General features: G+C 37.2%; 1 protein-coding gene across 2 annotated transcripts in view; it reads left to right on the forward strand.

The window, feature by feature from the left end:
• The first annotated feature begins 249 nt into the window (after window positions 1-249).
• Window positions 250-22,197, forward strand: part of klhl4 (kelch-like family member 4) — a 46,373-nt gene continuing 24,425 nt past the window's right edge. Inside the window, exon 1 of one of the 2 annotated variants that reach the window (XM_036568548.1) lies at window positions 250-754. Coding sequence is in view for 1 of the 2 variants with exons in the window: in XM_036568547.1 (XP_036424440.1) it covers window positions 8,656-9,080 (425 nt within the window). In the remaining variant the exon portion in view is untranslated. Of the gene's footprint in view, window positions 755-8,655; window positions 9,081-22,197 lie in introns of those variants that run through there. The other variant, XM_036568547.1, reaches the window with a different exon arrangement.

Consider the following 22,197-nt stretch of genomic DNA (forward strand, 5'->3'; position numbering starts at 1 on the left):
CTACACAACAGACTATCAGTTATCAGCCATTACTGTTTCAATGAAAACACTTAGATATTTCTCTCGTTTTATTTTCAGTTGAATCTCTCTCTCTCCCTCCCACTCAACTGATTTTCATTCAGTGAAAGGCTGTGCTGAATTGTAAAAGAATGACTACAGACTTATTGAATAGGGCAATGCCCATATGGGACATTTATGCTACAAGTTTCTAAACTGTTACTTATTTTGTTTCCTGTGTCAGCTGCAAAACAAGCCAAATAAAGTGTTCAATTACTACTGTGTATGTGTGTTCAATACGTACAAATGTTCCTATGTTTTTAAGTTAAACAAATATACAAGTCTTACTTTATGAATGTGATCCAACAAAACTCTGTTCTCACTTCCACACCTACTCATCACATGTATGAGGAAACTGATACATGCTCAAGTCAGTCATCATCAGTACTTCAAACTGAGGGTTTTTAAAATGGCAGTAGAGCCAAGAAAACAGGAAATGATGCCTGGTTTCCTGGTTGTTCAAACCTAGCCATTGAGGCCAATGCTGAGGAAGGAACGAATTTCCTCTCTGGGAGGAAAATGCAATTCTTTTTAGTGTGCAAGTGCTTGCCAGTGGAGCAGAGCTTTGCAGAACAAAGGAGAACCCTGTTTGGATTCACTTAAAACTAAGAAAAGCCAATCCTAGTTAGACACATTTGCTGCTTTCTGTAACAGGGAATACTGACCAACACAGCGATTTTACTGTAAAATTTGAAAGGTAAGACCTAATTTTTCCTCTTAATACATCTCTTAGTACACAATACTTGTAAGGACCAATTATTTGCAGCGTTCTCATGAGAGAATGAATAAGAAACATTTTAATATTCTGCTCTTTATTATAATCAACACTTTTATTTATGAGAGCAAAGGAAAGAATACTAGGGAATTAATATTTATAAAAAAAATCAGTGTGGCTTTTTCTTGTTTAAAGTAACTAATGCAGGATGCAAATGTAATTAAAAGGCTAAATAGATTTAAGTATAAATTATGATAAAAAAACTATGTTACTTTCTTGAATTATGGGATCTGATGATTCTTTATTCTTTAAAATAAAGAAAACAGAGATAAAGCCCAATCATGGTAATTAATAACCTATGGTTTAATGGTAGTACAAGACAGTTTAAACAAGCTTCTAAAAAGATAGAAAGTTTGACTTTATTCTGAACTGTAGAGAATTTAAAAAGAAATCTTTAATGTTGGGCAGCTTTTTGTTGCTGTTTTGTTTCATTTTATGGCTATATTTTAAATCATACAAGCTTGGAGACAGCATGCACTGGTAAACATAATGGCTTAGGAAATGTCCATTAGTCAGCTGCAGGCATCTGTACACAGTCTAATATCTCCATAATGCCTTTTTCTCTATCTTATCTGATAAGATAAAGGCACATTTGCATTTCTTCATCTCTGTACTGGTACCTGCTGTTTTCTGTCTTGTTTTGTAGCTATGGAGAAAATCACAAACATAAGCAGTCATATGACTTTATTCTAGTTGCATTATTTATTCCGCAAATGTATTTCTATCCTAATTAATTACATTAGTCATACAAAATTTTATGGAAACATTGACAATTTTACCAATATTTGCATTTCCAGTTTTCAGTCATTTTATATTTTTGAAATTTGAAATTTTTATAAAGGGCAAAGAAAGTCATCATGGCACAAAATTTTAAGTGAGGTACAATTTTTATTTTGATTTTAAATGAAAAAAGGCATTTGTTTGCTGATAGTACAATGCCAGTCTGAACTGGCACCTCTTGCCTTAAAAGGAGCAGACAGTGTCCTTGATTCCTTCTGCAATTAAAGAGGTTATCATGAGCATGATATATTTCAGATTATGTCCATAAATTAAAATTTGATACAAGATACTGACTGCACCAGCAAGTTCAAATCCACGCTTGTTTCACTGTTTTATTAATTTGCCTGGTGAACATATTAATATTATTCATGTGTCACATATGGCTCCACAGTTCCATTTAAAAAATGAGAGTGTATGAGTTACTTCTGACCCTGAAAGGCACACTGCATATGAAAGCCTGTGGCTAGACTGTACCACTTAGCACAAAATGTAATATACTGTAAACATGTATTACAGATTACCTGGAAATCCATTCATATCCACACACACACACACATTATCTAAACCGCTTATCCTTCTGGGTCGCGGGGGGGTGCTTGAGCCTATTCCAGCGGTCATTGGGCAGAAGGAAGAATACACCCTGGACAGGTCGCCATAGCATTTTAGAAACAGCTGTAAGACATTTATCATGCTAAGTGAGGCACTTTTTTTGTTATGGTTGTTGTTATTGACAATGAAGTGACAAAATTGCTTTATTTCTCATTTAAAACAAAATAATCTTCATTGATCCTTATCAACAGTACGCAGAGGATAATAGCTTTACATAAATCAAAATAATCAATAGCAGGCCGTTCCCAAATTAAGAAGTGTCAAGTGTACAATTTGTATGAGTCTTATGGTTAAAACAATGCTAAGCTAATGATGCACAAAACAAGCAATGAAATTAAAACAGTGGACTTTCAGAGAAACATCAAGCGGTAAATAAGCAAGGTAATACTGCTCTCATGAGCCTACAGTCATAACAGAGTAGATCCAAACAAAAGGAAATCCATCCATCCCAGACACGTGCCCTCTACTCCCTGCTGTTCCCTGCATAAATTACCTTAAATAATGCATCAAGCTACCGAGATGTCAAATATACGCTATCTGTAATTAAACCTTTTCACACAGCCAGGAGTGAAAAAATAAGAACTACCAGATGTACCTAATGTTTTTTAATGATCTAAGTTGACAAAAATGATTTTCTACATACAATTGCATGCAAATGTTTGAATACCCCTGGTTAAATAACATGTTTTGTTGATTTTAAGTTAAATATGGTATTTTCATGATATACAGGAAATATAAATGCTACATTATGATTAATACAACTTTTACAAAAGAATTGTTTTTCATTTTTTGTTATTTTATGTTATGTTTATTACACAGCATTGTAGAATAAAACATATTGGAAACAAATAACATATATAAAATGTGCCAAACAGACGATATTAAATTTGAAGTTTTATTTTTATATTTTAATATGTTAAAAATACAAAAACTTTTATTTTATTTTTTTTTCATTTTTATATTTTTAAAATCTTCCTAAAACCTGGTAATCCACTTTTGTTGTCTGGAGGACGTGTCCCCAAAGGATATTTCAAAAACCCTATAGGATACAGTGCTGGTGCACCATATAGAGGACATCCTGGCCTTTCCAATGGTACATCATTTGTTGGGGGGTTTCATTCACAACAGGAGTTCTGCGGCTGCCATTTCAGCAACCACATTTAAATGCAAGAGAAGTGACTAGTTGAGAAATATGCGTTTATGATGTTTCTGAAGTCTTTAGTTGATATGTTTTAGGTAGAAAAATGTTTTCAAAGCAATTTTTTATTGATATGCATAAACGTTTAACCACGTAACAACATACTTTTTTAACGTCCTCTTGGTGGACATGGGAACTTACTAAATCTGTTTTTATATGAAATTCATGGTAGCACAGCTGACAGGAATTTGACTTAGGCAGAGAAAATTAAAAGATGCTCACAACTCTCTTGATCTAGTTTGGGTTAGAGCAATAACATGTAAGCTTAGCAGTTAAATTACTGTGATATAACTATATTTTTTTTCTTTTTGGTGTGCTGGGGATCTGAACCTTATTTAATTTCCTAATTTATTAGAAAATCGCCTTTTACATAAACATTAAAATAAAATTAATTCTCTTCCCTCTCCGTTTACACCTAAGATTCATCCCTACCATAGAACAGAGCTTGCTGCTAAATGACAACACCCAAAGCCGTACTGACTGGATGCCCTGTCATTAATTTGAGCAGTACATTGATGACAAGGGTTTTGAAGTGGTTGCTGAAGTTGGTCTGATGCAGAATACAAACAAGAAATATGACATCAACATAATTTTTTTGCAAGGTCCTGTTGTCCACTACAAAGGACATTACATAAAGATTGAATTAAAAAGGTGTTTTTGAAAAAAAAAGTTACAGTATTCTTTCAGCCAGACTTACACTGATCAGGCATAACATTATGACCACCTCCTTGTTTCTACGCTCATTGTTCATTTTATCAGCTCCACTTACTATGTAGGTACACTTTGTAGTTCTACAATTACAGACTGCAGTCCATCTGTTTCTCTGCATACTCCAGCAGCACTGCTGTGTCTGATCCACTCAGACCAGCGCAACACACACTAACACATCACCACCACATCAGTGTTACTGCAGTGCTGAGAATGATCCACCACCCAAATAGTACCTGCTCTGTGAGGGTCCATGGGAGTCCTGACCACTGAAGAACAGGGTAAAAGGGGGCTAACAAAGTATGCAGAGAAACAGATGGACTACAGTCTGTAATTGTAGAACTACAAAGTGCACATTTATAGTTAGTGGAGTTGATAAAATGGACAATGAGCGTAGAAGCAAGGAGGTGGTCATAATGTTATGCCTGATCGGTTTTCATCTTAAAATTACTGAAATTCTCAAACTTGTTTCTGGGTCTCAAGAGGATATGCTAAATACAACAAACAGTCATTATGTATGAAACTGTGCAGAAGTGTGTTCTCTGTAGAGGATGTGTTAACTTGTTTTCACTTAGAAAATCAAATAAATATGTAATTTAACCTGACGGGGGGCACTTAAACCTTTGTATACACTGGGTCTGTGTAAGTACCTCTCACATAAGAAAGATATGCTTACTTCATTTTATTCTGGTTACTATATTAAAATAATATTTGATAACTGAGATGGCATACATTGCAGCATGTGTGTACAAAATCAACAGCTCTTAATAATATGGAAATTATGTAACATAATGATCTATGTCCATTTTCGATAGTAAGTCTGTGTCTATTTTCTCTAGTTCTGGTTCATGAACCTTTAAAATGGAATTACTTCATATGTATTATGTGATCACACTTTGCTAACATTTCCAATTTAGTGTGAAAAATTTTGCCAGGGGTTTAAAGCTCCTCTATCCCACAAGAGAATAAGATGGTCAAGTTCTTCCCAATACATACTGTTCTTCAACAGAGCCCACTGATTTTAAAGGAGAGCCGTTCTTATATTTTCAGGCCTGACAGTAGAACAGTCAACAGCACATTAATAAATCATTGACTGTACCACTGGTATAGGAATACCAAGTGCTTGTGTGCAGAAGTAGATGATAAACTCTGGGATATATTGTGCTGCACACTGAAATATTTTTAAGAGTCTGCATGTAGCCATATCCAGTCTGCAACAGAACACTATGCCACACTATGCAATTTTTTTGTTAAAACTGAAGTAGCATTACTGAGGCAGGAAAAAAGAAAGACACTGAAATATGGTGTTGGTGCTCTGATGTGAGTCTCCCTGTAAAGCCTGAAATAATCATTTTAAAGTCAGAGGTGTCGGGTTGGATTTAAGACCATGTCATATGTCTTTATGCATTAATGTCACACGCACAGACTCTAAAAGAAGGTCTGCCTCGATGTTTAGGTCTCAAATGCAAAATGAACATTATACTGATGAAGGTATGATCACAATAGTAGATAATACACCAAGACCACCAAGTTTGGACTGGAATACTCTTTCAATGTCCTCACAATCATCAGATTCATCTGCTCGGGGAAGGGATCCAAAGCACAACTGACGTTACAAAATTTAAAGAGATCCGTTTTCAAATGTTTCTTGAAAGCATGTACTGAGCATGTCTATCTAATAAAAAATGGAATTGACTTCCATTTTTTAGAAGCATAATAACAAAAAGACATTTTCTGTATTTTACAGAAGGTATTTGCAAAAGGCCAGTATCTGCAGATCTAAGATCTGCTGGTATGCAGGAACTAGGCCATTTAGAGCTTTAAAACCTAGTAACAGAACTTTAAAATCTATGCAAAAAGATATAGACGGCCAGTGAATTTCTTTCAAAACAAGTATGATATGAGCTCTTTTTTGTTTTTGTTAGGATACTGTGCTGTTGCATTTTGTTGTATTGTTTTCTTAGGATTGCACATTAAACGTTTCCACCAGAGTGGTCTTCAGGCCCTCAAACCTTACATAGAATGGCTTTAAAATAAGGATTGTGAGTCTGAGATTGCATCCTGATATTGTTCCAGAATTTTCGTGGAAAAGGACTTGTGTTGGCTGTTAAGTACTGCACATATGGTAGCTTCAAGTTGCTTCAACGTAACTATAAAAACAACAGTTAACAATAGACAAATCCTGCACATTTGTTCCAACGGCTCAATGAGAATGTGAAATTCCTCCCTCTTGATTCGTTATAGTTTATTGAAATAATATGGCAGGCCAAGCAGAGCCATTGTGTCATGCTCCAGTGTCCAATGGCATACCTAATGTCATCGGTATGGATTGCAGGCAGTTGCTTTAACACTACACAGCTTTCCCTACAATTTCAGAACCTGAAAATCTTAACAAGCTTCTATATCACTCATCACTCACACAGAAATTCAGTATTTTTTGTGAAACAATTTCTACTCTGTATCACTGCACGGTGGTGTGGTTTGTTTATTTAACATGAGCTGCATGTGACAGACAGTATAGTCTGCATGAATTTGTTTGAGGAAGCCAGTGGAAGCACAGCCCATAGAACCTTACTGAAGCCATCACCAAATTTATGGCCGATTCACTGAAGCAAAAATCATAACTGTACAAAATACTTGTACAACAGGCTTTTGGGTTCTATCTGGACACTAGGCTCCACTTGGAGTCACTGAGAATATTGTCAGTGCTTTTTATGGATTCAAATATTTCAACAGTTAAAATCTAACTATTCTAACTATTGAAGCATATCAAAATTAATAAGAAAATATTTGAGTTTGAGTTTACATTTCCCACTCATTCGTGCAAGTTTGAGTTCAAAAAGAAAATTCAAATTCAGTAACTCCATTTACATTTGCCATTTGATATATTACTACTGATATTTCATTTACACAGAGATTTGGACACTTCAGCTTTATTTAAATTAAAATGTATTTCCTAAACTGGATGATTATGAAATAATGGTGTCAAAATGAATATTAAAATGCTACTCACCTAATATGCATTTGTACTCAGTAACAATGCGATTCAAATGTAATTATCAAACTCACCACCAAGCTAGCAAAATAGCAAAATTCAAATGTTAAAGGGGAAACAGTATGGATGCATATCAGTATCAAAATTAAAATGAAAATGTAACATGTAAAATGGTGATGTATTTGAATGTTTGCATCTAAATTTCCCACTCATATATGCAATATTAAGCTCAAAATGAAACTTCAAATTCAGTACTGCGATTTTAAATTGCCATTTGGTATACTAGTATTGACATCTCATTCACACAGAGATTTGGATGCTTCATGAGTATCTTCATTTAAATTAAAACATTTCCTAAACTGGATGAATATGTTTCATGTGATTATGAAATAATGGTGTCAAAATGATAATTGAAATGCTATTCACAAAATATGCATTTGTACTCAGTAACAATGCATTTGAAATTTAATTATCACACTCACCACCAAGCTAGAAAGATTGCAAAATTCAAATGTAGAAATGGGAAACTGTGCCTCTTTGCTTTGCAACATTTTCTCGCTACTGTGCTCATTCTGTGGCAATCTTGCGGCACATAACGTTATTCTAAACAGATAATTACATTAAATTGTTCAAAATGATGTTATTTCATCCCAGAAAGTGTCAAGACACAACCTAAGATGCGAAAAAATTGGTCAACTTGTCTTGTCACATATTTTAAGACATACTGAAGAAAAAAAAAACTTGTTAAAGATCATAAACGAACATCAAGTGTAAATTTGCAGTTAAAAAAAGTGTCTCTTCTGACTTTGGAACTAAATGTTTAGTCGTCACCTAGGCTGATTTTTTTCTACATGGTTTTCTGCATTGATAGATTGAGCCTGTCTCCCATGGGACCTCACCAGATGAGGAGACTGTGGAGCGCATGTGTATGTCTGTGTGCATGTGTGTGATAGAGGATGTGAGTGAGAGCGAGAGAGAGAGAGAGAGAGAGAGAGACGGAGCAAGTGTGGGTGTGCATGTGTGCAAGCATAAAAGAGACAGGCAGAGTATAACCCAGAGCAAAGAGGATGCTGCTGCTTCTGGAGGAAGACAGTGCTAGTGCTGCTTTTCCTTCCTGTGCTACATGATCTACTCAACTAAGATTTGACCTCTGCTTCGTTACCATCTCTGCTCAACATCATCGACGGCTGGAAAGTGGGCAGGGCTTGTGGGAGTGCTCTTCATTTTGGCTTATTTTCTGTGTGCCCACAGAGCCACGGAATGACAGAGGGGAGGAAAGAGGGCGATAGAGACAGAGTACATCATGCATGTGCTATAACTGAGCACCAGGAGCAGTAGACAGAGTTAGAAAGGGGTGGGGGGGGTTAGAGAAGAGAGAGTAAGCTCAGACAAAAGCTGCAGACTGTTCCCTCACCGACCACAACCAGCAACAAAGACAAAAGAAGGAAAGCTGCTGAAGCTGAGGCTTAGGCTCTTCGCCTCGTTACTGCCAGGATTCCATGAGCCACGAGCATCGCGCTGAGGGCAAATAGGATGTCGGTGTCAGGGAAGAAGGAGTTCGACGTGAAGCAGATCCTCAGGCTTCGCTGGCGCTGGTTCAGTCATTCCTCGCAGACCTCAGCTGGCAATGGGGGCTATATTCAGCAAGAGGGCTTCGACCACCGAGGTACACCGGTCCAGAGCCGACTGAAGAGTCACTCCCGGGACAGAGGGGGACTTCGCAAGAGCAACAGCCCAGTGCACAGCATTCTGGCTCCCACTCCCAGCCCCACACCTGTCTATGTCAGGCCAGGCAATCAATCATGGCACCAGCAGAACATCATCCAGCATCTCCAAGCCAGCGAGGACTCTCCAAAGAACAACTCGCCCACCAGCGCCAGGAAAGAGGACAGCAAGAGCAGCCAGGAGCATGTGAAGAGCAACCCACAGGAGCCCTCCGAGGAGGAAGCCACAGACAGGTAAAAAAAAGCTCTGAGCAGAAATAGAAACACCGAGCATACATGTGAAGATGTGCCTGCAGCTGTCAGCTAACGTCACAGAGGAACCCGTTAAGTTATGCTTGTAGGCATGAAGCACAGGTGCAGTTTTTTCCCCAAACGCCAGAATTTAATCACATGCCGTAATGAACTGACTGACTGTACTGGGCTGAGAAAGTTGAATGATAGAGCTATTATTACAACACTGTGCGGATTTACAGTAAGCCTCACCGAGAGTCAGCCTTGAGTGGTTTAACCAGCATTATGTAGAGACTACAGTATTAAACCGCCACTTTACTCAAGCTGATTATGCCAGTCACGTGCACACTAATCACAGGGTTTGTTTTATTCTCATTTGCTATGTTTACTACTCAGCAGCACTACTAACATGTTGGCTTTGTCCTCAGAGGATATCATTTTCCAATCAACTCCACGACGCAGCTGCCACCACTGCTCACCTGGGGATAGTTCATTCACATGGCACGCGCAGCGTAGAAACACAGCTCTCTGAAATATCCCAGGATAAATTATTCATTAGGCAGACATCTCGCTGGCAACCGCTGAGGCAGACCAGGCTTGTGCTTTTTTATCACACAGATAACACATACTGTAATATACAGCGTCATTCATGGGGAGTTTTACCCTGCATTTTCATAACCTGCAGCGGGAATATTTCAGTGCATGTTAATGCATTCATGCTCAGAGTTTTAAATGTTGCAGAGAGAGCACTATTACACTGGAGACCGCTGGTGCAAGAGCTATAAAATTGCGAAGGGCAAAAACATGAATTATCTATACATGGCATGATATTTACGTATAAGTGCAGTTCAAGGAAAGACGGCATTAAATTTGCCAGTCGATCGAAATTTACGAGATTATAAAGCCACGCTTCCGTTGCTGCTTATATTCATCCCCTAAGTGCTTTGTCTTCAGGAGAAAATACCTGCTTGTTTTCCTTCTTCAAGCGACTCTAGTGCACTGTGTCTCATGTAAGGTCACAACATGCTTTGGTAGGAAGTAAACACGTTTCTCTCAGAGAGGAAAGAGACTGGCCTGCAAAACAAATCTGGCTTCCTTGCCCTGTCTTATGAGATCTCAGGACAAGTGCCTAAGACAGAAAGCTTTGAAATGCATCATATCAAACAGCCATATGTATATATTAAGCACTTAAAAAGATAAAGCGTGCCTCAGTGCATGCCCAAGTACAGCAACACTTGACTGAGAACTTGTTACGTGTAACTGCAGTCAGAATACTATAATTTGCTACAAACTGAGACAGTGACATTTCAAACTGCATTATGAATTGAGCAGCAGAGGCTTGGTGGTGTAACTACTTGAGCCAGTGCCCAGGCGCAAACATAAACACAACAACTGTAGCATAATAATCAATGGTAATTGAACATTTTCCTTTTTAAAATCATAGGCTTACAACACATGTACACTTTGTACAATAGTTGCATACTTACTCATTTGAGGCATTCTCCTTCTGAATAGTCCTCATTAAACTACCTTCCATGGTAGTGTAGCTTTGGTTGTGATAATCAGCTCTACAGGCTACCTGTAAGAACACACAGGCTAATATCAGCAAGGTCAAATACACTTTATTCTAACTGCAATGACCTGCATTTGAAAAATGGTAGCCTGTAAGCTTGGCAGACTTGCTGGGTCAGGTGGAGCAACCAATACAAGCTATTACCTTCTCCTTGACCATGAGGATTTTTTTTACCCCTTGACCTAGATATACTTGCCAGTGTACCACTGAAAACTGCGTATTTGAAACCATGATGAGAAGACTTTCAAAAGATGAGCAGGGGAATCTTCTCAAATCAATATTTGTAATGTACCGTTCTGTATTTAAAGAGCTTGACATTTTAACCTTTCCTTATAGTGCATGCTTAATAGGCAAAGAGGCACTTTCAAATTCAATCAATTAAGATTACTTAAACATTTAGTGATCCACCTCTGGGTTATATATATTTACCAGAAATGGTCTTTGCAACTACGATGGCCTGACCCTTTAAAAGCGCATGGTTATTACTACAATGGCCTAAAAGCCTACATGGTGTTAATGGCCTTCACTGTTGATTGATACAGTCTTATGAACCTCACCACAGAAAATGCCATTACATCAGTGGTATTAAAACAAGCACCCTAAAAGCTTCACTACTCAACAGAATGGACAGATGGGAACTCTTTAGCAATGTAAAATCTAATCTAATTTAATATTATTTAACAACAAGAAACAAGAAATTACAGAATAATACTTAAATTCTGACTATTTTACATTTTATGTATTTTATATCTTATGAAAATATGATACACTCGATATATTGTTGCGCTGCATGTGTTTTATTTTGTTTGTTGTTTATCCATGTAGGTACACTGTGATGGAAATGAGGCCACAAAGGCAATTCAATATGTCTCCAGTGTACACACACTAAGTGTGTGATTTATTAACAAAAGCATGACCATCAGGTCTCTCGCCACACTGTTTCACCAAGAGACTGAAAATAACGACCCACTGAGGGTCTGCTGAAATAAGTAGCCAGTGAAATGTGCTCCTATGCCATTAGCTGCTTATATGTGAAAGCAAATTGAGAAGGCAGCTTTAGTGCATTGATACATTTCTGAACTGAATGTAAATAGGGCTGATGCCTTCTTTAAGATTACCTGGAATCAGACCAAGGCAGTAAGACAATACCCATGCCATGGGGTTCAATATTTGCAAACCACAAATCTAAATTACAGTCCTGAGAAGATGCTTGGCTGAAGTACTGCATAAAAAGTGATAGTCTGCAGGACTGAGGGGAGGTTGTAATACCACAAAATGTTAATGATAACAGCCTCTTTTATTTTATAAATCTAATGGCAGAATACAGACAACAGAAAGGTATTCGTTCTTTTACACAGGAGGGAGCCTATCAATAGTCCCACTTAACTTTAACAACTGTACAGTTAGCAATATAGTCCATCCTTCCTATAAGCCCCTGTATTAATTAGCTAGCAAAGTGTTGACAGTCACAATAGGGCAAATTAGAACATTCCCAATAATTTTAAAGGATGTTTTTGAGTCCGTCTGAAGCATGCTAGATTCATTCAGTTGACTTAGTAAAAGAGATTCAGAGCTCTCATACAGGGTTTAAGCTTGATGATTTCCAGATCAGTTAAAATGTGTTGACCAATGGGTTTTAGTAAAAGCTTGCTCTCTTAGGCCTGGCCCACACTGTGGCTGTGTTAAAACAAAGTACAGTACTTCACAAAAGTAGCATTTTCTGCTTCCCACAATCTAAGTAATCACAAACACATTCAGAGATGTAGTCTGTACTCTGGTGTGGTCAGTCCATTGTTCTGAGAACATCAGAAGCTTCTTTGTTCGATTTGCAAATTTTCTTCTTCTTTGTGTATTTCCTTTTCTCAGTAATGGCTTCTTGACAGTTACACATTCTTTCAGACCCACAGCACTGAGTTGTCTTCTCACAGTGGAAGGATGGACAGAAACACCTGTGGATTTTTTTTAGATCTGAAGCAAGAGTGGAGCTTGATTTTCTCATATCTCTTAAAGTTAAAAGCTTTAAGTATTTTTTCTGATGATAGTGGTCTAATAGGTCTTGCATGGTTGTTAGGAGTCCCATTTTCTCTGTATCTTTTAATATTTTTCTTTCACTCTAGTTTTGGAAACTCCTGTTTTTCCATTTTACCCTCTCCCTTGTAGAGACTGAATACCTTATATCTAATCACTTCAGAAATATCTCCTGAGAAACGATTAACTTGTCCTCAATGGCCATTTTGACCGGAAATTAAATAAAAGAAGGGTGGTCTCTGACTTTTGACAAGAATCTCTGTTTAAATCCTTTTGTGGCAGTAAATTGCTAGGAGAAATAATGACAAATATCGCTCAAGAAGTAGGGCCAAGTGCACAGTGTTTATTATCCAAGCAATATTGCAATGCTTGAAATCCATAGGTAACCATGCAGTAATCTGCTAAGCCAAATGTGGTATGTTCTAATAGTAATATCTAATAGTACACTGTAAATGTTAGAATGACTCTGAGATGATACCTGAACAGAGTTCACCAGATTTACAGCCTTAAACTGGTTTGACTCTGTTGTGAAGCATCACATAATAAATTAAATATTCTGGTGAAGAAATCAATTTGGATTCCACCTTGAAACAGTATCACCATGGCAATTCATAAAATATGCTGAGTACTACATTTAGAATGTTTCTGTCGATCTCTTACAGTATCCCTGCCAGGGTTCAGGCCTGGGCTTCATGAATTATTCAGCATGAGTTATTCAAAGTTTTTAATGCTATTTTTCTTTCTTAGAGGCAGAGAAAAGAAGAGGGTGAATGCAGTGTATGCTAATACAACCAAGGATAGAGGGAGTGTGGCTGGTCAGCTTCAGGGCAAAATGTAGTAGAGGTTGACTCTCAGCTCCTACAGCACATATATAGTGGGTGGAATGCAGATGTGATCACTAGAATTGTCATGTTCTTTTGACCTTAGGGTCACTTGTTACAGATTGGGGCATATTAAGTAATGATCATTGAGAAAGACAATATCTTTTTGGTTTATGAGGCTGATAAAACTGCGGCGCATCTGTTAAAGAGAGGTTCATGGGATGCACAATCAGCTTTTTAGTTAACCCTAAATGGTGCCATTTGGATGGAGTTAAGGGCAGTAGCTTATGATGATTCTTTAGATACATGTTCCATGGTTGCTGAGCAGATGTGGTCCTGACAAAGAGATTCACACCAATTTGCAGTGCCAGCTGGGTTTTCCCATTTAATTTCACATCATAAACCGGAGATGCATAATTTGTCATAATCTTGAATATGAGCCTCAGTAGGAGATGTGATAAATTTTCCTTTCTATTCATGCTAATAAGCTCTGTTCCCTCTCAAAATGGCCTCATAGTACCCTTGGGGGTGCACCCGTTAAAAGCACTGCTTAGCAGGACAGAGGTGAACTCTGCCATTGAGTTTGAGGATAACATTCCAGCTGTGCTATGTGCCGTCTGTAGCTGAATCCCAAAGGAAAAGACAGCAGAGTTTGTCTTTCTCCCATTGCTATGTAACAAAAATGAGAATCTGGTGTTATACTGAGGAACTCAATTATGCTTCAGAATCACTTAGTACACTTTACTTGAACCCTGCTACATAACACTGACATAATTTTTCCCAAGTTTCTATTTTGCCGTCATAACATCAAATGTTAGGATATCTGTCATGACAATTACCAGTCATGGTAACAAGACACTGTTATATTACTGGACATAATCCATCATGACAACTCATGATAGCATATTACATCTTCCATGGCATGTTTATGGCTTGGTCATGTCAATGTTATGTAGCAGCATTCAAGTAAAGTGTTTCCAGAATTTGTACGTATTGTCCATCCTTCCCACATTGGTGCAGCTATTCTACAGTTCTATTGTACAACAGTGGAAATAATAATACATTGGTGATAAGATAGCATCTGGAATCTCAAGTTACACAGGCGCCCAAGAGATGTGCCTTTCATAATCTGACATCTTGGCACATCTTCAGTTGTGACATCAAGTGCATACCCCAGTGAAATGTATATTTCAGCTCTCTTTAAAGAACATGACCAGCGGGAGAAGGCAATATGCTTTCCACGCTTTGCTTGCCTGAAAATATACGGGGTTCGCAGCCACCTCGGCTCTGTGACTTATCATTTGTTTTACTGGACTATCGGCCTGACAGCAGGTTGGCTTGCAACAGTGTCACAAGGTCTACAGCAACTACAGCATATGGCACTGTGCAAACATGATCCCATCTTGAGCTTGCTTATGAAATCACAGAGCAATCAAAAATGACATCAGTGCTAGTAACACCCTTCCAGAAGTACTTTGTGCTGTGGAAATTTAGGGCTGAGCATTAGGCTTAAATTGGATTACCAGAAACAAATATAATTCATACAAGAATACATGAAAACATACTTTCATAGAACAGGTTTAATGACTTTGTTTTTGCTAAACATTAGGCATTAATTAAAATCTTTGTGATTTGCATCTTCACAATATAGAGAATGTCACAACAGAAGGGCTTGTTTGTTCTCTAGAAAATGAACAGTGATATTTGAATGTACTGTGGCTGAGTGGATCAAAGGACAAACTATGTGATGAAATAGAATCCAAGTGAGACACGTTCCCTGGAGCAGAAAACGGAGTGGAAGAATTGAGAAAGTACAAAAAGAATACTGAATAGTCAGTGGACGTTTACAGGACAATCACATTGCCTTCATTTGGAGGATACTTAATCTTTCAGAAAATAAAGAACAGATCTAACCTATAATGTAGACGGATGATGTATTTAACCAAAGCACATCTACATGATTTGTTGTGCATGCAGTCATGTTTTCATTAATTATTATAGGTTAGATGTAGTTGACATTTTTGCTGAACCGTCAACTGAATAATAGACACATTTGTCTGTTACTGTTACAGTAGTGCTCAATCTCAACCTCTTCAAGTTGAAGTCCTCTGCTAAGCTGCCCTTATCAACAAAAGACCTTTCTCCGCTTTTGATGAAGCACCGTATGCGAGAGGAATTTTGGCCCTGACCCTTTAATAAGGGGAACAGTAGAGGTTTGAGTCAGCAGCTGTTACTTTGAATGATATCTCAATTCCCTCTCAACTGCCTTGGAAAATAATGACACTATCTAGTCCTATCCTAGTGGGAGCAGTAAGTCATATGTCATCTCTGGGCTTCATCTCAAGTGGATATTCATGGTATGTTCATAAAATGTTGACACCTTGGATGTCATTGTCCAGGTTCAGTGAAATGAATTCCACTGAAAGAGGGTATGTCATTGTCCAATTTTCTAATCAGAGTAGTATGAGATCTGTACTGTGTGAGGAAATGCCACAGTAATGAATTAAATGATCTTGTCCTTTGATTTTTGCCAGCGTTATCTAGAACAACATAAGACAAGCAATACATTGAATTGTAGCAGGGAAATCATAGTCAGCTATATATAAAAGCGAACTCAAAATCTTCAAGGCTTCATTGCTTTATTAAACGATTAAGATGTAAACAGTCATGCAGAGTGGTCTGATATGAAATGCTCCAACTCAGAATTGTTCACAGTGGTGGGACCAGATGTTTGAAGTGTTTAATGCCTCTGAAGGCTACCTCACAGATAGCTGTTACATGACATGTTTATGAATATGCTGCCTGATGCATGAAACAGGTTCATGACAGCTTTGTGAAGCAGTCCACAGCATATATTTTTTTAATATATTCATGGTGAAGAGGCAAATGCAGGGTATTGTAAGAAAAATAGTACTCAAAAAAATGTATTTTTGTCATATTTACCACATTCTCAACATTACAAAACTCAGAAGGCACAAACAGGTTCACTGGTGGTTTTGGATAGTAAACAAAATGACTATCACCGCCATTGTAGAATCTAATTTTCTCTCATTTTCCCTACAGTGACCTTGTTTGATTTATGTGGAAAGTGTTAAAAATTGGTGGAATTCCCCTTTGAGAAAAGACTTTAACTAGGTGGAAATGAGAAACGATTCCTGCTGTTTGTAACAAGAACAGCACTCCACATGTGTGATGTGATACAACAGCCGTGCCAGTGATTGAAATTTCAACAAATACAGAAAACTCAAACTGGGCAATTATTATAACGAAACATGTTTCAAGTTTCCAACAGAAGGACAAAAATGAAAGAATGTTTTTCATTTCAGTTTTCAGCCTGAATTTCATGCCAAGCATGCTTTAGTTGTAGGGCTTATTGATGACTCGATGACTAATCATGGGCTTTAGCAAAATTTGAATGCATTCAAATGAAAATGGCAAATGGTTACCCTGCCTAAAAGCCCTGAAAAAAGAGGAGGAATGTTTGAAAATGATTGCTCCCTTCAAAATGTGAAATGATCATCAATCATTTTAACTGTGTTAAAAACTGTATGTTGTTCTGATGGTCAGTTCAAATCTATGCAATAATAATTAGTAAACAATGGACACTGGCTTGCTTCAGTGAGGTGCAGTCACTATACAATTAGACATCTAAATGAACAAATTTGAACAGCATTTAAACTGATTTTTCACATAATTTCAGTATCAGTATGTCTTATATTCATATACATGCTTTGGTATTAAAGCATTTATCATGATAGTTTTAATGAAAGGTGTCTATAATGTCCAAACATATAAATTATGAAAAACATCCATGCATATGTGTTTTAATTTTAATGAGCAGACTTTAACATACTGCTGAAATAAACAGTTATTTGAAATGCAGCTGTTATTAGAATTATTGATGCATCAGGATTTCTTTCATTCACATTCAATATACTAAAGCCAAGCAATAAATCCTGCTAACACTGTGGTGAAATTATAATTTCCACATGCCCATTAGCCTCAACCTAATTGGTAGCAGCCCATAATTGGCAGCTGCTGAGACTGTATTATTGGAAAAACATGACATGCACACATCACAAACAGCTGACTTCATTTTGCTTCTGAGAATAAATGAGGAAACTCAGCCTGATGTTACAACATGAGATTACAACCTTTCTTTAATCCTAACTCCCAAATTGTACTGGTCCACCATGTCTGAAGTGTGATGCATTTTGACTGTACTTTTTTGTTCTTTTTTCATACTCAGTAATCACATAGAGACGAGAACACATGGACATCAATAATGTGAAGAGACATTATAAAACAGGGCTAAGTACTTGAAGAAAATGCTATAGTACTGCTTATTCCCAGTCGGATAAAGCAGCAAGAACAACAGTGACAGGCAGGGCTTGATAGCTAGATACTCTGAAAACCTCTTTCATCTTTGTACGCTTTTGGCACGAGGTCCTGGCTGGTGGGATTCTTTGGGGTTCTTTTCAAAATGTGTGCAATGCAGTCTAGCAGCATAAAATATCTTTTTAGTTCTCAAATGCAAAGAGATGCAGTCAGGATTTTGTCTTACAGGGCTTAGTTAGAATGTACCCATGGAGTGGTCTAATCATACCTACACAAAAGTAAAATAACCATGAGTTCACTGATGAGTTTATGAGCTGTTATTATATGTGCATGGATAATACATCCATGATGTGATCATATCATGGATATTACTTATTAAATCTGACCTCCAGTTGTTGGACATATTTGTTGTTTTATTTACCAGTTCTAAACCTACAGAAGCTGTTCACAGGACAGTGGAATTGGTGGCTGAATTTTAGTAGTGATGCACTGATTCAATATACTGGATCAGTATGGGCACTGATAGCAATAAATAAAGATCAGATATTGCCTAGACATGACTGTATTTGATGCTGTTTCATATAGGCCTGGGCAACAGGGTAATGTCATCAGATATTGACGACGATGATAATAGCCATGATGGAAAACTGAGAGAGAACTATAGAGGGCTAATCTAATTTTAAACAGCTTGCTAAATAGTATTAAATAAGATAATAATATTGTATTCCCTTTTACTACTGAAACAACAAATTAATACAGAGTAAATCTTCCACCATGCCATGCCATCTGAGTAAATTCTCAGCATTCCGCCTACTGTTTAAGCATCCTGGTGGTTCAGATAAGTTGTAAAATAATGAAAATGTAATACTTCATGGTTTTCCACAGGCATCTATATATTATTGATATTATCAATATTTTAACAAACCTAGTTTCTTAGCCATGGTAGTTATAACATTGTAACAGTGCTCTTTTCTGAACTTTCTTTTCTAGAACAACATAATCAAAAATATGGTTCTAAACACAGTTCTAAAAAGAATGATCCACAGAGGTACATTGAACTCTACAGTGTATTTATGTGGTTTTACTTTGGGTTAATTTGTAATAGAACATCTGGAACGACAATAGAGAAGATAATAGTAAGAAGATGAGATAAATAATACTGCACACAAGCACTACCTACCTACTCATAACAGTGGTGTAACAAGAAACAATATTATGTCTAACATACTGCGCACGATGTATGCCGATACACTCAGTTCAAATATCAGGAGAGAAAAAGCTAGATCTGTGCATTCCTACATTTTTGACAAGCAACAATCTTATCATCTTAAAAAAAAAAGCTACCTGCAAAAAAAGCAGCTTCAGCACAATGATATAGCACCCTCAGTGTTAGAAGCTCAGTGTAATCTCAGGTACTGCAGTTTCCTGATTCCTGTGGAGCAACATCCAGCAACAGAGTAGAGCGCTGAATACCAAAGCAGAAGCTGCAGACCCTGCGAATCCCCTTACTGCACAACTTGCCAATTTAATCTCCTTATACAGACCCCATCTTCACCTCTCATCAAAATGTGATATGAAGCTTGACTCGAGTGAAAATCCAACTGTTATGTCTCAGCAGGCTACAGTACATCCTGAGTTCAGACATAAAAATGGCTATTTTGTCTTCTGATATAGGCTTTAATATTGGCGAATTAATCAATTTCAGACCAGCGATACCTTTGAACCGCTATTCAGCCAAGGCAGAAATTATGCTTATATAACTTTTCCATTATGACAAGTGGGATTCATAAATAGCCAGGAAGGCATGTTGAGGCAATAAGTTATTTCCATTACTACAGCAGTAGCAATTTTCATTTGCTCTTGGACACAAAAGGGCCACACTGGTTCCAACAGATAGACACACTCATCTTAGTGCGGTAAGAGAAACCACAGCTAATAATAATGGTTTTAAGTGGCATTCAAAATGAAATGAGAAGCAGGTATATTTACATTAAGACTGGGGTAAAACATTAATATTCTATTTTTTCATTTAATTGTATGTAATCTCATTTAAAATGATTTCTCGTTACCACAAAATAGAGGCTAGAAGTCAGTTAGACACTATTTAAAATTAAGATTTATCATTCCACTCCTGCTGCATGCAAAAGCGCTTTCTGTGCAACATAATACGGTCAGAATTGTATTTTTATGGCTGCATTTAATACACTTTCATCAAAGAATACTAAATCTGTTTATTTCGACCCATGTTGACGGACAGAGAAAATGATAAATGCCTCCAGGAACACAGAGCCTTCTCTGAATGCTGATGACTGGAAATTTATCTCCAAAACAGACGAGCTGTTTGATTGTTAGAATGGAGTGACTGAACTGAATGAAAATAATTCTTTGGGCACAAATCCTAGGGATTACATGAATACAGATTCAGTGCAAAAAGTAGCTCGAGCCCCTCTGTACCCAATTCATCTGACTTTAAAGGACAGCAGGAAAATGATCTGGAGGAATATGTACCCAGTCAAGCTGTCTGGGTGATAAAGATTTTCCGCAACACATAGCCATGAGGGACTGTGGGTAGCTGTAATCCTCTTTAAAAGTAGAGTTCATTCATCTTCTTTCAGGTTCTTTTTTTTCCTCCTTCTCCTTTTTTTCTATTTTGGGGTGGGGGGGATTTGGAATTGTCTGTTGGACAGACAAGATAGATTATTAGGGTTCCACTTTCTGCTCAGGACATAACCTAATCGTGGCTACTACTATGTGGCAAAGACGTCTAAGGAGCCTAAAATGAGAGAAATGTAAATAGGTAAAGCTATTATTATATGCACTAGATTACATATCATTCAATGAATCAGTATGAATTACATAGTCTACGCTGAGAGGAACATATAAGAACCTTGATGCTTTATGATGTACTGTAGACTGTAGAGTCCAGATTAAGATGCAACTAAATTAAAATATTAAAATATTGGCTTCCTATGCTTTGCGGTTTTTCTAACATTGGGCTTGTAAGAGCAATACAAATTCTAAGGGCACTTCGTTCTGACAAAAACTGACAAGCTCGATATGCATCTTGGAAAGTAGAGCATGCGTCAAAAAATGAGGCAGAGGCACGATGTTGATACTACGAGGAATAAAATCCTGCCAAATAAAATAGCTCTGGGCTACATCAGTGTGTGATTGGAACTTGCCACTGGCTATTTCTTGAAAGGTCAAGCATATCCCTGCTCAGTGCAGAGGATGTGTGCAGTGACGCTGACACAAATTCTGATATGAGAACCTTGAATTACATGGCAGAATCCTGTCTGCAGGCTAGCAAAGCTGCTTTCACCAACCACTGCTGCACAGAAATATGCAGCTGACTACAGCAGAGAAACAAAGAGCAACATTTAGGATGATGTGACGTGCCAGGGAAACCATATGTTGATGAATACTACCCTCAGTATAGTGCATGTAAATAACATACGTATTTACTTGCCAGTCTCTGTATGTTCCCTTTATTAAAGAACACGTCAAAATGGCCTTTACATCTTTTTGACAAACATTTTTCAACGTCAAAATGGGACCAATTTTAAGCCAGTAAACCTGATCAGTTGATTTTGTGTCCAGGACAGTTACAATGCTTTTATCTCTCATAAAATAAAGTGATATGCCATGAGAGGCAGTGAATTATTTGATTTAATGAATTACTGAAAGCAGAGTACAGTATGATAAAATAATGTGCAATAAATACTTTGTGTAATTTATTATTATTAATAATCACAAAACATTTTTTCCACCAAGCAATACAGCAGGAACAGTTGTCTATGGATGCCAAGAAACATAACAATCAACAATTATTCCATGCACTATGAACAGCACAATACACAGTCATGTTCAAATGTCTTAAGCATCTGGGAAAATTATATATAACACGCTATTTATCTGGGCAGTAATCAAATATTTGTTCCAAATAAAAACACTACCATTGGAATAAATACAAATAAACAAATAAACAACACATGATTTTATGTCTGTCATAGAGCTTGAAATATTTGTCTGAACCCATCGGGACCTGACTACTCAAGTCAGTCGGGTTCAGGTCAGGTTCAAATTTCACACTCTCACAGCTCACTTCACACTTTTTATGCTTTATGCTTTTATGCTTATACTAATGTTATGTAGTATTTTACTGGCAAACAACGCACTTACTTCAAGATTAAAAGCTTTAAATAATTTTCATGGCTGCCTAAGACTTTTAAACAGTACTTTATATGTGTATTAAATGTGATTTAGGCAACTGGAACCGGAACTGCGGGTTTTATAATATATTTTTTCACCATAAGGCTTAAACCCATAATATTCAATAAATCAAAAATTCATCTCCCAC

This window comes from Colossoma macropomum, unplaced genomic scaffold, assembly GCF_904425465.1.
Source record: "Colossoma macropomum unplaced genomic scaffold, Colossoma_macropomum, whole genome shotgun sequence".
Taxonomy (NCBI): domain Eukaryota; kingdom Metazoa; phylum Chordata; class Actinopteri; order Characiformes; family Serrasalmidae; genus Colossoma; species Colossoma macropomum.